At 44.7% G+C, this 17,244-nt stretch overlaps 1 protein-coding gene across 4 annotated transcripts in view; it reads left to right on the top strand.

Annotated features, from left to right (window-relative positions):
• The window catches only part of LOC307203635 (opioid-binding protein/cell adhesion molecule homolog), a 763,808-nt gene that overhangs the window by 663,328 nt on the left and 83,236 nt on the right, over positions 1 to 17,244 (top strand). For all 4 annotated transcript variants that reach the window (XM_079954586.1, XM_079954584.1, XM_079954585.1 and 1 more), the window contains one exon: positions 11,848 to 11,976. In XM_079954586.1, the coding sequence (XP_079810712.1) occupies positions 11,848 to 11,976 (129 nt within the window). The remainder of the gene's footprint in view (positions 1 to 11,847; positions 11,977 to 17,244) is intronic.

Genomic DNA, 17,244 nt, shown 5'->3' with positions numbered 1-17,244 from the left:
GACGTCCCTATTTTCATCAGAGAAATGTGGAAGGGTATGTCAGTGATGCTGTAGGGCTAGATATCTTGGCCTGCCCCCCTCCCCTCCTAGGATAATTTAGAGGCAGTGGTGGCTGTTCCTTTTAGGGAATGGTGGCAGAAGGCAGGGAGTCTACTGATAGGTGGAGCCAGAGCCCATGAGAGGCAAAGCCAATTAATTTTTACATTACATCATTTATATTACATCATTTACTTCTTCACATAGGAGGCAGTGAGGTCCACCAACTTGGGTGGCTTTAAAACGGATTAGACAAATTCATGGAGGAGGAGAGAGCTACCAGTGGCTAGCAGCCATGATGGCTACTGTCTGCCTTCATAGTCAGAGGCAACAATGTTTCTGAATACCAGTTGCTGGAAACCAGAGGAGGGGAGAGAGCTCTTGTGCTTGGATCCTGCTTGTGGGTTTCCCATGGAGCCTAGGGCTTGCCGATCAGAAGGTCGGCGGTTCGAATCCCCCAACGGGGTGAGCTCCCGTTGCTCGGTCCCTGCTCCTGCCAACCTAGCACTTCGAAAGCACATTAAAATGCAAGTAGATAAACAGGTACCGCTCCAGTGGGAAGGTAAATGGCATTTCCATGCACTGTTCTGGTTTGCCAGGCTTAGTCATGCTGGCCACATGACCTGGAAGCTGTATGCCGGCTCCCTCAGCCAATAAAGCGAGATGAGCGCCGCAACCCCAGAGTCGGCCATGACTGGACCTAATGGTCAGGGGTCCCTTTACCTTTACCTTCAAGAAGCGGGATTAGTGAGGGGTGTGACCTTAGGAAACTTTCAAGGGCCAGAAAGAGAAGCCTGGCAGCGGGGCCTGAGGTTCTCTATGCTTGGCTACTGTGAGGGCAAGATCCTGGACTAGATGGGCTTGATCCAGCAGGCTCACCTTATGTTCTTATGAAGTTAAGGAGGAGGAAGCCAACAGCCAGTGCCTCCCCTTAAAAGATGAGCTGATAAGATGGTCTTCTTCCCAGGCTGCTTAGGACTTCCAATAGCCAGCCCATGAATCATACTCAAAAAAGCACTTGAAGTCTCTGCACATGATACAATAAGGCAGCCTTCACCAATCTGGTATCCTCCAGGTGTTCTGGACTACAACTCCCATGAGCCTCAGCCAGTACAGTCAGGCTGTGGGGCTAATGGTAGTTGCAGCCCAGGATGTCTGAAAAGTGATAGGTTGGCGAAAGCTAGAACAAGGGAGCCATGTACCATCTGAAGCTTTAGCACCAGCATTCTGCACCAACTGGAAGTTTTTGAGTGGTCTTCAAGGGCAACCCCACTCAGATCATGCTATAGGAGTCCAATCAAGATACAGTATAGCGTAAGCATGTAAGACCAAGGTCTGCACTCAACAGTGCACTTCTCCTTTGAAGCTCCACTGCAGCTATAAGGGTAAAAATTATATATCAAGTTTCTAGTTAAGAGGGGAATCATTTTCTGGAGGCTTTTCTGCTTTATGACCCTGGACTTCAACCCACCCCTCCATTTTCATCTCCTGCCCCCACCCACCACCCATAAAATAAAACTGTCCTTTACTCGGCACGGAAGGGAACCTTATTAACCTGAAATATATTCTGGACGGGCAACCTGGGAGCCTTTAATAACATTTTAGTCTGCTGTCTCAGTGCTTAACGCCACAGCATTTTAAACATGTTTTTTTGGCTCAGGCTCCTTCCTGAAGTGCTTTTTAACAATATTTTAGCAGCCTAAGCTGTCTCAGGCGGCCAACGAACACTTGTTGCTGGAAATAACGTTTTCCTTGGTAACATCTCTGCATCATTGTGACATGTTTAACTTTTAAAAAATTGTTTTGTATGTGGCTTGTTTTTTAAATTGGAACCAGAAGATAAATTTTCAGATAAGGGGGTGTTGCTGGAACCTGCTTCCCTCCTTCCTCCCTTTCCCTCATTCCATCCCAGAATAAGCAGTGTGAAATAATCTGAGTGGAGCAACCAATGAGTGTTGGGAAGCAGCTTTTTTATATTTTTTTAACCTGCTTTAATTGCTTTTTGCCAGGGCCGGGGATATTTATGGGTTCGGAGATTGCCAAGTTATTTATTAGATGGAGGATCTGGGGATAGACTAATATAAATCACTTAGGCCTGTATTGAATATACCAGACACTCAGTAATTTAAAAAGCTTTAATAAAAATGCTAAAATATGAGACTTGTCTTTGGCTGTAATGAGACTCAGTTATCATGTTTTTATCAGCGATTTTAGGCCATATTATTTTATATTTTGCACAAAGCAACGGGAATGTGGGCAGGGCCTTCTAAAGCAACCCAGCCATAACCTTGATTCTTCATCAGCGAAGGAAGACATAAGTTCTGGCTTGTGAGCATTGGAGGATTTTGACACATACTTGCGTGCGCATACACGCGCACACACCAATAGCATTAACAAATGCATATCTTCCAGCATGTCACAGAAGAAAACGGAGGCATACTTACAAAATGCAGTCTTTTTCTCTAGTCCGTGTCACTGTTGCCTATGATCCTTCCTAAGTCCTTTCCATCTTGTTACTGCATTATTCTCAATGTGCATTTTTACACAATCTATGTGTGCATTTTTACAAAAACAAAATACATATATAAACACGTTGTGGGCATGTTTTCCCACTAAAAATCCACATTTGTGAATTTGTCCCCTCACCCTCAAAATGCACACTTTAAAACACATTTAATCTCAAAACATGCATTTTTAATATGTGGGTGTCTTTTGAGCCAAGAACTGCAGAAATTGGAGAAGTACAAAATACAAAAGGTAATTACTTTCTGCTTTGTGCTTTAATCCTGCAGGTACAAACCAGCTCAGTTCAAACTGGAATTTGCAAATAATATTCCTGCAGCACCGCTACTTACCATTGACCTTGCCTCACTCACTCCATCTCTGTGTATAGTAGGAGACTCTTGTCTGTTTGCTTTACACAGTGTTCATAGACTATCCTCCACTTATTTAAAAAACAAGAGTTGTTTGTTTGATGGGATAAATATATAATTCAGAGGTAGGGGACCTCAGACACTGGGGATGAATGTGGGCTTCCAGGCCTCTCTGTATGGCCCCTGGGTCTGTCCCCACCCCCATGCAGCACCCCACTCAGGCTTTGTTTTTCATCCTCCTTGAGTGCTTTTGCTTGGCTACAATGCACTCTTGAACTCTAGCAATGCTTTCTGATTGCCTGGGTGTTAGATAGAGAGTGAAGTGTGAATGTGGTATGTGGCCTTCATAAAACTGTTCAGTATGGAATGTGCCCCCCAGCTGAAAAATACCTCCCTCAGTGTAAAGCAAGCATCCCAACTTGTGGTCTGGCTTTTCTCAGGCATCCTTTTGTACAGATGTAGAGCACATAGTAAGAATCTGAGACTTTGATCATGTTCACACCATATGTTCAAAGCACAGTGTTATCACTTTAGATTGTTATGGCTTTCCCCCAAAGAGTTATGGGATCTGTAGTTTTTTTCAGGGTGCTAAGAGGGGCTAGGAGACACTTATCCGCTTCCAGAAGTGTTGTTCCCAGGGTGGTTTAATTGTCAACCTCTCTTCACAGGGAACTCTGGGAAATGTAGTTCAGCAAAGGGAATGGGATATGTGGGTGTGTATCGTAATCTAAGATTACCAGATGTCTCTGTTTTCCGGGGACAGCCCCCAGATTTACAAATCAGTCCCCATACAAAATCCATTGAAGTTGAAAAGTGTCCCGGGATTCACTGGAAAAAAATCTGGTAATCTTATCCCAGACATAGGCAAACTTGGCCCTCCAGATGTTTTGGGACTACAACTCTCATGATCCCTAGCTAACGGTACCAGTGGTCAGAGATGATGGGAACTGTAGTCCAAAAACATCAGGAAGGCTGATTTTGCCTATGCCTGCCTTATCCTAATCCCTCTCAGCACACTTAACAAACTACAACTCCCAGAATCCTTTGGAGGAAGTCATGTTTAAAGTGGAATCATAGGGCTTTCAGTGAAAGTGGCCTTTAAACAAAGAACCGTTCCAACCATCAACCATTATTATATAACGAAAAATGCAACGTCAGAAGAGCAAAGTGGAATGTGGAAGTGTCATTGTGACAGATGCTCCTTCTCCAGCCCATCTCTCCTGACCCAGCAGGCCCAACTCCTACTGAGCAAGGGTTGCTGACACACAGAGATGCTCAGATGGTACTCAGAGCTCGCCTGCACCTTGCCTTGCTTTGCCTCGCCTCTCTCCCTCCTCACCTCCTAATCAGCGGGAGGCCTGTTCTAGGGAAGAGCAGGACTATGTGGGAGAAGGAAGAGGATGTGCATGGGTGGTTGCCAGGCAACCACCCATACATGTTTTCATCAATTTCTTCCCTCCCTCCCCTAGCACTAGGTCATCATCACTGTGCCTGAACCGTGGATGGGACCAGGATGTCCAGATTCAGAGGGGCGTGGTGGGGGCTTTGACACTCCCGCAGAGGGAGGGGAAGAGTGGCATGTTCACCTTGTTGCACAGGAATAGCACAGAGAAACGTAAGGAGGCCATGCTTGCTAGCAGCACTATTTCAGTGGTGATTATCTCAGCTTCCGTCCTGTTATTCCAGGCTGCTGAAGGCTCTGTTTGTTATTCAGAGTATTTTTAGCTCACCCTTCAGTTTTGTTCAACAGCTGGGGTAGCTCAGTTGGTGGACCGTGAGATGCTCAATCTTGGTTGTGGGTTTGAGGCCCATGCTGGGCAAAAGATTCCTGCCTCACAGGGGGTTGGACTAGATGATCCTCGTGGTCCCTTTCAACTCTACAGTTCTATGATTTCCAGGGCAGTTTATAATCCACCCCCCCCACACACACACACACAATGAATAAAATAACATGTAAATATGATAAGCTAACATAAAAGCAGCAAAGATCAGTCAGGAAGCTTAAAACTGCACGTAAAAAACTTAATGAAGTATAAAGTTCTCTTCCCCTAGTGCTCCAAAGGCAATAAATAGGGTAAGCAGCAGGGAAGACTCTTTGGTGATGGCCCCTGCTGGAGCCACACAAACCGATTTAAGATCTTAATGTATCTGTAGGAATGTGAAGTTAACTCTGCCTATATTTTGCTTCCCTTCTCAACTTAATTATTTTCTTTATTTATTACATTTGTGTCCTGCTTTTCCTCCAAGGAGCTCAAGGTGACATGAATGGTTCTCCCTGTTTTATCCTCACAACAACCCTGTGAGGTGGGTTAGGTTGAGAGGCAGAGACCGGCCCAAGGTCACCCAGTGAGTTTCATGGCTGGGTGGGGATTTGAACCCAAGCCTCCCAGGCCTTGAACTAATGTGAGAAGACATTGTGGTTTTGTCTCCCCACCCCACCCCACTTCCCTGTACTCCACTCTGCAGGTTATCATGATTAGATGGATTTAAACACAATGCACTGATGTGATCATGTTTGCACCATGATTTTGTTCTTTGATTTATTCCATGTGCATATGCACTCATGCATATCTGTAACTAGCAATGATTTATTTTTTTTTAAAGATGTACCACATTGCACTTGTGTAGTGGTGTGAACACAGGGAATTAAAATAAAATAAAATAAAAATAGAGAAGAGCTATTTGTTAACCCTTTGGAGCTGATCTGCAAACAGATCCAGGCCATTAAGAACCCCCAAATTTGGGCCAGAGATTCAGATGAGAGTTTTGTGAGCAACCGTGTGTGAAACCCGTGCACCTCATGTGCATTAAATATGGGGAAAGCTGCGAACAAAGCTATGAATACGCATGCTGAGAGATGCTCGGGAAACAATCATTATAAACCACCGGAGCACAGCTTGAGTGGTTTGTGATGTCACTAGAATCATGGCGTGTATTTATATCCTTGCAATTCACAATAATTTGTTCTCATTCCCTATCATCTCCTTTCACAAAATACAACATAGGGGAGAAAAGCAATCATAAATAGAATGGGATCTGATCTGACATGACATGATATAATGTATTATCTAAGTGGGGGCATTCAGAAGGGGAATTCAAGAGCTGCGGCCCATCAGCACAGGTACAGCTTGATGTGCCACAATACAAAGATGTTGCCTGCGATTTGCATTTTTTCCGAGCCTTTGTCTCTACGTGTTATTATTTTGCTCACTGTAAAGAGCCAGATCTTGGGCGCTACCCAGCTTAACAGATATGCTAGGGTAAGTTTCTCTGCTTGCATATTAGAACTTCCCCTGTTTTTTCCATGTGCTCCCTTGCCCCCTCCTTCCCCAGATCCACTCAGGAGGGTTTGTGGGGGGGGGGACCCAGAACAAATGTAGGTGGGGATCTTACTATGTGCTTTAAAGGTAAAGAGACCCCTGACCATTAGGTCCAGTCACGACCGACTCTGGGGTTGTGGCGCTCATCTCGCTTTATTGGCCGAGGGAGCCGGCGTACAGCTTCCGGGTCATGTGGCCAGCATGACTAAGTTGCTTCTGGTGAACCAGAGCAGCGCACGGAAATGCCGTTTACCTTCCTGCCAGAGTGGTACCTATTTATCTACTTGCACTTTGATGTGCTTTTGAACTGCTAGGTTGGCAGGAGCAGGGACCGAGCAATGGGAGCTCACCCCGTCGCGGGGATTCGAACTGCCGACCTTCTGATCGGCAAGTCCTAGGCTCTGTGGTTTAACCCACAGTGCCACCCGCATCCCACTATCTGCTTTAGGCCTATATTAAAGTTATCTTCAGAGTGCCTGTGATAAGCTGGGGAGTGCCTGTGATAAGCACTCAACACTTACACATCCCTCTTTGTCCACCAGGCAAGCGAGAAGCATTGTCAGAGTTCAAGAGCACATTCTAGCCAGTATGAAGAAGGCGGGTGCAAAGCAAGGCTGGTGTGGATTGTGGTCTGGGGAGGCTCCCAACAGCCAGGTAGAAGCCAGGAAGTTTGCCCCAAGTGTCAGGTTTCCCATTGCTGAATTTTATCTGTAACCTAATGATTTGGGGGTGGGAGAGGAGTTTCATCTGCAGCCAAAATTCCTTCTACTAGCAGGTTTATTTAGCTGCATACCATCCATAGATCTTCTACAAAAATCATAGTGACAGAAGGGCACACATCTAACCTACTATCTTTCCCTTTTGATTCTGGGGCTGATGCAATATTCAATACATCATCATAGAATTGTTGGGGGCCTAGCGAACCATCGTGTCCAGCTTCCTCTTTGCTGCAGGCAACATAGACTTAGAGCACCCCCAGCAGACATCTGTACAGCTTCTTGCTTTGACTCCAAGACATAGCTGTCAACTTACAGATTTGAAAATAAGGGACCAGCAGCTAAAATAAGGGACCTGCAGCCTCACCAGTTCCAGGCACCCCAGTCTTCCTGTCCTCCTGCAGTCTGGTCAAACTCATGCTGGTAGCTTCGAGAACACTGTCCAACCAACTTTGTAACCAGAGGTTCAACTGAATAGAATCTGAATCACATGCACCACAAGGCCTATGCAGCCTCAACTTAAGATGGCTTCCCGGCCTGGCTTTGCACTGCAAAGTTTGCAGCAGCACGTGCAACAAAATGGCATCCAGCATTAAAAAACCTCCTCAGCTTGCATTAACTAGCCACACACAAGGCATGCAAGCTCCACCCCCCAGTCGTTCTTAAACTTCTTATTGGGTGAGCAACACAGCCAAGCAACACAGTTGGAGCCTCCCTCCTCCCTGGTCGGCAGGGAGGGAGGGAGAGGAGCTGCTTCCTTTGAAATTTAAGGGACATCATTTAAGGGACATTTAAGGGACATCCATCAATAAGGGACAGCAGCAGGACATGGCACTGGAATAAGGGACTGTCCCTTCAAATAAGGGACACTTGACAGCTATGCACCAAGACCTATCATCCCCAACATCAAGAGAGAAGCATGTCGGCTACTACTGACCCAAACAAGAAACATGATTTAATTAATGGAGGAAACAAGCAGGAAACATTTGGCTTCCCTTGACTGTTTTGAGTTAGAAAACCATCCAAAATCAACCCCTGACTTTTAAACTAAAGGCTGTCATGTGTCTCTTCTGCTGTTCTCTCGGGAACCCGTGTGTTTTGTTTAAGTTTTGGACAAATCTGTCTTGCAGTCCATACTTGAATTCCTTAGACATGAGGAGCATTAATTGTGTCTTTATTCCAGAATCAGTGCTCTGAGTCTGCATAAGGTAGTGTCTATGGTTCCTACTCTCTGTGCCATAGTCCTGATCCCTACAGTCCTACATACAGGGTCGGCCCACCCATGAGGCAAGGTGGGGTTGCTGCCTCAGCTGGCAGGATTCACTGGGGTAGCAGATCCCAATGCCAATCTTTCTTTCCCTCTTTGTTCCTGATGTAGATCTTCCCTGACCCCTTCTTCCCTGGCGGGGAGGGCAGCACAAGTTTGGGGTCCATCTTAGGTGTCAAAATGTCTTGGGCCAGCCCTGCTTACATATAACCAGGGAGGGACTAACTCAGCCTACAACTCCTTCTTGGAACTTTGTCTACATTGAAATACTTTATTGTCACTTGTACAACTTGTATACAGTGGGATTACACAAGCACCCCCCACTCAGCTCTCTTAGTCTTAATTCCCCTCGTTTACTGACGCACATCCACCAAACCCAAAAGTCAGTTGCCCTGACTCTACATACAGACCTCATGGCTACAACACAAGCCTAGTTTGTGTGCCCTCATCTGTGTTTGTTTAATATATTTCCTTGTCCCTCTTGCCAACTGTTTTCTGTAATATCTCCCCTAGCAAAGAGGTCTGGAGGATTTGAAAGCTGACCACACTTTGGTGTTATTTGGGCTGATTCCAAGAAATGCATTGCTTAACTGTGAACTTTGATATTTTCTTGTTTTTATGGACCAACACAGCCACCTTTGCATGCAGTGTACAGCCAATTAGCATTCTGGCTTCATTTGGAATTGTGCACTGAGTCTATTCTCCTCCCTTCTCAGTAGAGGCAGTAGAATTAAGTGCAAAAAGTTGTTGAGTCATGCACCAGACCATTAGGTCTGCATGAGGATTGAGAGGTTGTTTACTTTTCTCTCTCTTTTTAGAAAACAGATACTATTTTCACTAATGTGCAGTGGTACCTCTGGTTACAAACTTAATTCGTTCCGGAGGTCCATTCTTAAGCTGGAACCGTTCTTATCCTTTCGCTAATGGGGTCTCCCGCTGCTCGCACGCCTCTGGCATGCAATTTCCTGGGGCAAAAGTTTGCAACCAGGAGCAGCTACGTCTGGGTTAGCAGAGTTCGTAACCCAAAGCGTTTGTAACCAGAAGCGTTCATAACCAGAGGTACCACTGTATGCATTGGGGGGCATGCTGTATTTGCTAGGGGAAGTGCATCACAAAATTGGGCAGGCTGTGGATTTTGAAGGAGAGCTGTCCTTTGGTTTGCATCGTGGCTCAGGACATGTGAATTAGGTTGTTTCACTATGAACTGAGTGAATTTCTCCCCTTTCCCTCGGGGTACCTAACGTGGTGCCCTCCAGATGTTGTGGCCTCAACCAGCACAAGATGATGGGAATTACAGTCCTGTGGCATCTGGAGGGCAGCATGTTGGATACCCTTGCTCTGCGGAGTTGTGATACTCCTGTACGAAGGTGAAATCCAATAGCTTGCATCTCTTAAAAAAGGGTCACACCTGAGATCCCCTCCCTAATCTTCTGCGCCAGGTGGTGGCTGCTATCGAGTGCTTTTGTCTGTGTCCCCTATCAGAGCTGGCTTGCTCTTCACCTTGCCTGTGGTGATGCTGGACTTTATCTTCCATGTCTGAACTTGTAATCCTGGATTATCTCCTTCATTTAAATATACACCTCAAACTTGTTCAGTCGTGCGGAGTTCTCGATGCGGCTCTATCCATGCACTTTGGTTTCAGCCCGGAGGAGGAACCCACCTTCCCCTTCAACAAGATTCTTATTCCTTTCTACGGCCGTCATGATGTGAATGTGAGATACCAAGGACATAATAACTTCCATAGCAACCAACTGTGAAGACACAAACAAGAGATTATGATTCAGGTGGGGAATAAACAGCGGAGACGCAGATGAATCCTTGAAGAACATGTTTTCGCGCCAGTGTCCTTTGTAATAAAGAACCAGTGAACAGAAATATAGGGGAAATGTAGATTCAAAAGGGCTGAATCATTTCTCTCCATAGGTTGTTTTTCAGCTTTCCACAAGATATCAGCTGTCCTTTAAATATGCTGCACGCTATATTGCCAGGAGCAGACTAACAGATTGAAAGCTAAAGTCTCTCTCCCCCTTCCTTCCTTCCCTCCCCCGAATCTTTCAAGATATTTTAAAATGCTCTTAATTCCTTCCCTCAAAAGGCAAGGTGTATGGTTGGGGTGGGAGAGAAGAAGATACTGTAAAAGGAAAGGGTGAAAAGGAACTCAACTTTTAGAAGACATTCACATTGACAGCTGTGTGCTATGTTGTAGAACTGTATCACTGAATGTGTATAGAGTCTAGATTGGGGGTGGATAATCTGTTCCCCCCAGATGCTCAGCCCCAGCTGTAAGCCTGGAGTGGATAGAAGCAATGTTCACAGTTCTATGGATTGAGGATTGCAGAAGCCCCCAAAATATCACACATCCATGTGTTCCCGATTCTTTGCAGCACATTTTCAGGCCTCTGGTGTTCATTGCCAACATCAAATAGACAGAGGGAGGGTTGGAATCTTAAATACAGAGGGAATGTTGGATATAAGACACTTTGAGTTTGTTTCCACCCAAAGGTCCAGTTAGACTCTCCACTGTGGAGTTACTTGGTTGCTGGTGTGTTATGACAGGGCCTCCTGCATATTGGCTCCCGTCTGTGGAATGCCCTTTCTAATGAAGCATGTTTGTCTCCCATGCTATTAATCTTTAGGGAGAATCCAAACATAATCCTGTTTGACTTCCTGTTTGACTGGGTTTCTGGTAGCTCAAAGAATTGTTCCTGGCAATTGTGAAATTATTTGCTAAGAGATGGCTTTTTAAGAAGTTTTTAGATGATTGCTTTTAATCTGTTCTCAGAAGTTTTAATTGTTTTGTGTTATTACCCTTTGGGATGCCCTCAAAGGTGCCCGGGCACAGGCCTGTACTGTGCATTTGCTATTCTGGCATAATATTGTAAAGTGGTAAGCTGGAGTCCTGAAAGCTTTAATCATATTCTGCTAGGGTCAGCACTATTGCAGGAATGCAAAAGAGAAAGCTCCTGACCTATGACTGACAAGTGGTTGTCTTCTTGAACCCAGTTGGTTAAGTCAAATGCTTTGACTTTGACAGGCAGGGTCACAAGACTACAGCTGCACCTGCAGTCTCATAACTCATCCCTCTGACCCATAGGGGAGGTCCTTGGGGACCTCTGAAGTGTGGTTCACAAGGGAACGAGTAATGCCCCAATTATCTTCCTCAGCAGGATACAGACTATGAATATGAGAGCTGGAAGCACTGTGAGAGGAACCCAGAGGAGATAAAGAGACCCAGGGGAGAGAGAGAGGTCCCAGGATGGTGCAATGTGTCAACCAACTACAGCTACCAGAGGTTCCTGCTGCTATCATGCCTAGGAATGAATTCTTAGAAATCAAATTTGCAAACGAATCATGATATTCGTTGGTAGCGTTATGCTTTATTCTTGCTGTGCATTAATATGATCTCATAGCTTTACATCTAATTCTTGCTGTGACTGTTGACTTCACCCATAAATGTGCTTGTTGCCCCTGAATCCCCCCCCCCAAAAAAAAGCAGCTGCCCTTGGCAGAACAGGGTTTGGGCAAGATAGTCTAATTTCCCCAAATTCAGCCTGGGATTGGAAGGGCTTGCCCATAAGTAGCATCAGAATTCATTTACAACAGGTATTCATTCCTTCCCACCTTTCTTCTTGCAGTTCCTCCACAGATTATAAACATCACCTCAGACATCACCGTCAACGAAGGCAGCAGTGTCACCCTTTTGTGCTTGGCCTTTGGGAGACCAGAACCAACAGTCACATGGAAGCACCTGTCTGGCAGCAAAGGTAAGGTCTTGCTCAAATTTGGAGATGGGGAATTCCAAGCTGAGAAATCAGGGCTGAATATAGAACGTGGTGGAAGGGACCACTGTTGAGTTGTGAGGGGTTGGAGGGCAAGAGTAAAACAAAAGGGCTTGCTGAGTGCTTTTTTGTGTGAACAGCCTGGGTCCATGTGTGGGTGACCTTTTTCTAGAATAGAGTGCTTTCCTCCTTTTATCTGGTGTACGGTGTTGCAGCCAGTCAGCCGTGCCTCAACAGTTTTCCAGAGTAAGGGAGAGGTACGCTGCATCACCCCTCCTCCCCACGCATCACAGCCAGTCATGTTATCTGTGCCGGGGACAGCTCCAGCCAATCTGTGACCTGGGGGTGTGTGGCCACGGATCATTTAATTTCTGGTTGGCCGGCCGGCTCCCTCTTCCTTGCTTCTTCATCAGATCACCCTACCCACCCACCCTCTTTTCATGCTTCGCTCTGATATGACCTTACTATGGCAGTTGTCGGTTGCCATGTTGTTGGGGCTCGGTAGCATTTTCTCCCACTTGGCAAATTGCCTACCTAGTAGAAATTGTCACAACTTTTGTACGGTTAGGTATTGGGTAAGCCTTTGTCTGGTTGGAGGTGAGGTTGTTGCCTTGCCTGCCCCTCCTCAGTAAGGGTATCCTGTTAAATGGTGTGAATACTGTCTGAAGCCTGGACGTGGGCTAGGGCCAAGGGGACCCCTTGGGCTGCCACTATCTGACGTAAGTTATAGGGAACCTATTGGTAGTTTACCATTCCGGGGACTCCCTGCAAACAGGCAGGAGTCAAGATATAGCCTGGATTCACCCCAATGCCTAAGCCAGAACTGCTCACATTGGTAACCAATAAAGTTGTGGCTTATTTGAACCCATAAACCAAATATTCCATTTCTGTGTGGTTTATTTTTCTCCTGGGAACTTTGTGCCTTGGGTGCCTTGGCATGTATGTCACAAAGAGGGAACCAGGGTTAAGCTGTTAAGGTGGAATCTGCAAACTCAAGAGCCACTGGCAATTTCCTTTGGTGACATGAGCATGTCTCTGGTTTCAATTTCAATGTTATTTACATATTGTTGTTATTATTATTATTATTACACTCATACTTCAAGATAAATACGCTTCAGGATAAGTATTTTCGGGTTGCGCTCCACGGCAATCCGGAAGTAACGGAGCGTGTTACTTCCGGGTTTCGCTGCTCATGCATACGCAGACGGTCAAAATGACATCATGCACATGCGAGGAAGTGGCGAAACATGACCCGTGCACACGCAGACGCGCTGTCGCATCTTACGTTCTGCTCAGGATGCAAACGGGGCTCTGGAAGGGATCCTGTTCGCATCCCAAGGTACCACTGTATTCTGGAAGCAAGTAACACAGAAATTAGCACTGAGCTTTTGCTATATTCTGCTGAATTTCCCAAACTGTGTTATGTGAAAGCACAAATTTAATGTGGAGTTTAACAGTTAGGGAAGCACTGCAAAAAAGGGGAATAAACTGTGGTGTGCATGCAGCCATTGTCTTTTTTTAAACAAGTCTAGAACACAAACAAAAAACTCCTGGCTCCATCCAGATACAGTTAAGTCCAGTGCCACCTAGTGACTAAACTATATAACTACACTATCCATACACCCGTGGATATGGCTCTGGCTATTTGCCAGAAGCTTGCTTTTTTAAAAAAAAAGGAAAAAAAAGTGCATGTTGTTTAGGCATGGAAAGTCACGGTTCGCTCCAGCACTTTCCCAGCTTCCAAGGGGTATTGTTCAGTGTCACGATTGCAAAGGAGCTTTACAAAGTCTTTGCATAAAAAGTGCTTAAGTAAACAAAAGCGACAGCTACCTTGAAGAGGAAAAAACCTGCTTTCGGGAAAGAGCTCCTTGTTTCTTCGATAGCCAGAGAAAGAAATGGATTATCTTTGGAAACATGCTCAAAGCGAGGAGCTCGCTTTTATAACAACAACAATGCATCATGTCTGTGTCTCTGGCTCCTTCTGTCCCAAGGCACTCTGTGGAGAGACACTGAAGATTAGAGACTCTTAGCCTTCTGCAAATTGGGTCAAAGGCACCCCCGCCTCACCCCCTTGCTCTCCCCACCCACCCCTGTGCAGTGCTGCAGTGTTTTCGAAGTCTTTGACTGGGTTCAATTTTTCTTGGTATATAATCCTACTTGATACATTTAACCCTTTGTCAGTAATTGGAATAGAAGAGGCATATTTCATTCCTGACACGTGACTGATCCTTCTTGTGAGGTTAACCACCATCGTCATTCTGGGTAGCAAATGGAGGCAGGGAAATCTGTCCATTTCGTTTTCACGCCATTTCTAATTTTTCTAACCTCTCCACATTTCCACATCATTTTTTGATATATTTTTTAAAAAGTCCTCGTGAAAATTCATCAGCATTCTGGCACACACTTCTCTTAACTATACGCATGTTTGTATACAATTCTGCCCAATATACACATTTTTGCAAAGGAACTTTCCTTAATGTGATGTGTTGTTTGCATCAACTCATACATTTTTATGCATACTCCCCCCCCCCCCCCCCCGTACATGCACTTTTCTGCATTTTACTTGGCTGGAGAAGTGTATTGCAAAATTCAGAGAACAGCAAATTTTTGAATGACAAATGCGTTTCTACTCTTGTATTGTATCAGAAACTGTGGCTGATATATATTTGCTTTTAAAGACAAACTGAAATTGAATTTCTCCCTTCCCTAGTAGCAATGTCTTGCCCCCATGGAACTATCAGTAATGCCATACAAGCTGCCTGAAAAGGCTGTTTCTTTGCTCACCACCACGTTCTCTGCAATGCACAGCTGCAGAAAAGGATGTGGGATGCTCCCTTATTTCATATGGGACGGTGCTGAGATCAAACAGGCTTGCCCAGCACCCTCTTGAATTCAATAAGGAGCCAGAGAACAGGCCTGGGCAGACATCAGGCTTGCAGGATCTACACACAAATGATAAAACATCTAAAAGCAATTCCACTGCAGATGTAGACTGGTAAAGATCTTTTCCTAAAAGGCTTGTTGGAAAAGGAAGGTCTTAAGTAGGTGCCAAAAAGATGGTGCCTGCTGAAGAGTAGCTTCAAAGGGCAGAATGGACATAATAATAATAATAATAATAATAATAATAATAATAATAATAATAATAATAATTTATTTGAACCCTGCCCTCCCCAGCTGGAGCTGGGCTCAGAGCGGCTAACATCATATGAATAACACAGTATACATAAAAACAGGCATCAATTAATTAAAATACATCTTAAAATTAATTCAGACAAATTAAAATCTGCACAAATGGCAGTTATCAGGTTAAGATTGAGAGTGGTTAATACTTGCTAGGACCGTTTTCACTGATCATATAAGGACCTATGAACAGGCTGGGAGGCCTCCTTCATGCTTGTTCTTATACAAAGGAAAATAGGTCAGACAGCACCCTGGCCAGAGATGGTATCTGCAGGAGGACCACAGCTGCAGAGCACAGTGTCTATAAGGTATATAATTAGGTGTCAATTAGGTATGTCAGATGATGAAAGATGTTGTCCCAAGCTGTGTAGTGCTTTCTACATGAAAACTAGCCCCTTCAACTTAGGTCAGTAGCAAACCAACAGCTAAGTTTGCTTCACTTAAAGCCCAAGGTCCACCAACCAGAGCCACACACAAAATTGTGGCAAGGCAGTGGTTTTTCCAAAACCAGAGAAAGATATATCCACCTTTGAATCAAGGATGGAGAACCTGCAGACCTCTCAATGTTGTTGGATTCCAGCTCCCATCAGCCAGTGGTCAGGACTGTAGGGACTGTAGTCCAACAGCGTCATATTACCCAACCTTGCTTTCAGTCTTAACACATCAATATATTTACTGATTACAAGATTTCCAAACCAAATTTTGCATCATGTCCAAATGCCTTAATACAATTTTATAGTTATCATTCAAGACTACCACCTGCAATTAATAGGCATTGTAACAATAACATTGGGAAGATGCTTGACTTAACATGAACATGAGGGCTGTGGAATTTCTTACATGTTTATATGCACTTTCAGACTTTGTTGATGGTGTGAACATGATCTCACCTCTCCCTTTGGTGAAAATGGTTTCAACACTGAGAGCAGGACTAATGTGGAAAAGGCTTTCAAAATCACTATGGCTGCCCGTCAGTCAGCGGGCTTTAACAAAATATTGGGATTATTACCTTGCTGCTCCAATGCTAATCTTTCTTTCAAAGTACAATTGTGATAAACCCTTTTGTATCCCTTTCTGCTTCAGTGATATCTCTTAATACACCCTTTTCAAAAGTATGACTGTTGGGATTTTAAGTTATTGGGATAAAATGATTTGAATCTAAATTACCCAAATCATGATATTGAGACTTACTAAAGGATTTAAAAAAAAATAATCAGAGATCAAAGTCAGATCATTGGCCTATTTACCCCACTTGTGGCCTCTCAGAGTTATTCACCTGATTGATGGGCAGAAAAAGGCTGAACTCACAGAGCAGTTTATTCTGTTTTCATGATTTTTCCCTGTTAAATCAACTTTACATTTGAGCTTCCAAACAACACAACAGCCACTTCTGGAACTATAGTAGAATAGAGTGCAAGTTTAGTGCTCATTTCTGTGGGTTCTTTGCTTCCAGGGGGAAAAAATTGCAAATAATATGGAAATGCCTGATAAAATTACCCTGTATTCTGCTATAGTTCTACATTTTGTATTGTGTGACAGCTCAAGTATAACATGAAAATTATTAGGGAAAAGGCATGAAAACAGAATAAACTGCTAAGCGAGTGCAGACAAGATAGTGCTTCTGCAGATACGGGTTTGTTTCACTGTTGCCACAAGTGGCAGTAGCAGCAAAAACTGTGTTGGCAGTTTGGTCACCATCTTGCATCTTACACATTCAGCCTGAGGGTCTTGTTCCTTTCTGGGCAATCTTCAGAGCTCACATTTTAGCCAGGTAAAACCAGTCAAAGAAGGATGTGAAGCAAGGTTTATAAGGGGGGGGTGTGGCCTAGGGAGAGTCCTGAGGGCCAGAGAGACAGGACTGTACAGCCACATTTGGACCCCCAACCTCAGGTTCCCCAACCCTGTTCTTGAGGTTTGAGAAAAAGAAAAGAAAAATAGCATAAATATTGGGGGGGGGGAGGGAGAGTAATCTGATACATTGTGGCTCAGCTTCTAACCTGGAGTCACCAGGGTCCTGTTCTTGGACCATCGTTGTTCAACACCTTCATAAAAGGCTTGGGTAGAGGAATTGAT

This window comes from Podarcis cretensis (assembly GCF_951804945.1).
Source record: "Podarcis cretensis genome assembly, chromosome: 15".
Classification (NCBI taxonomy): Eukaryota; Metazoa; Chordata; class Lepidosauria; order Squamata; family Lacertidae; genus Podarcis; species Podarcis cretensis.
Note: the sequence above shows the minus strand (reverse complement) of the source record. Positions and strands in the feature narration are given on the sequence as shown.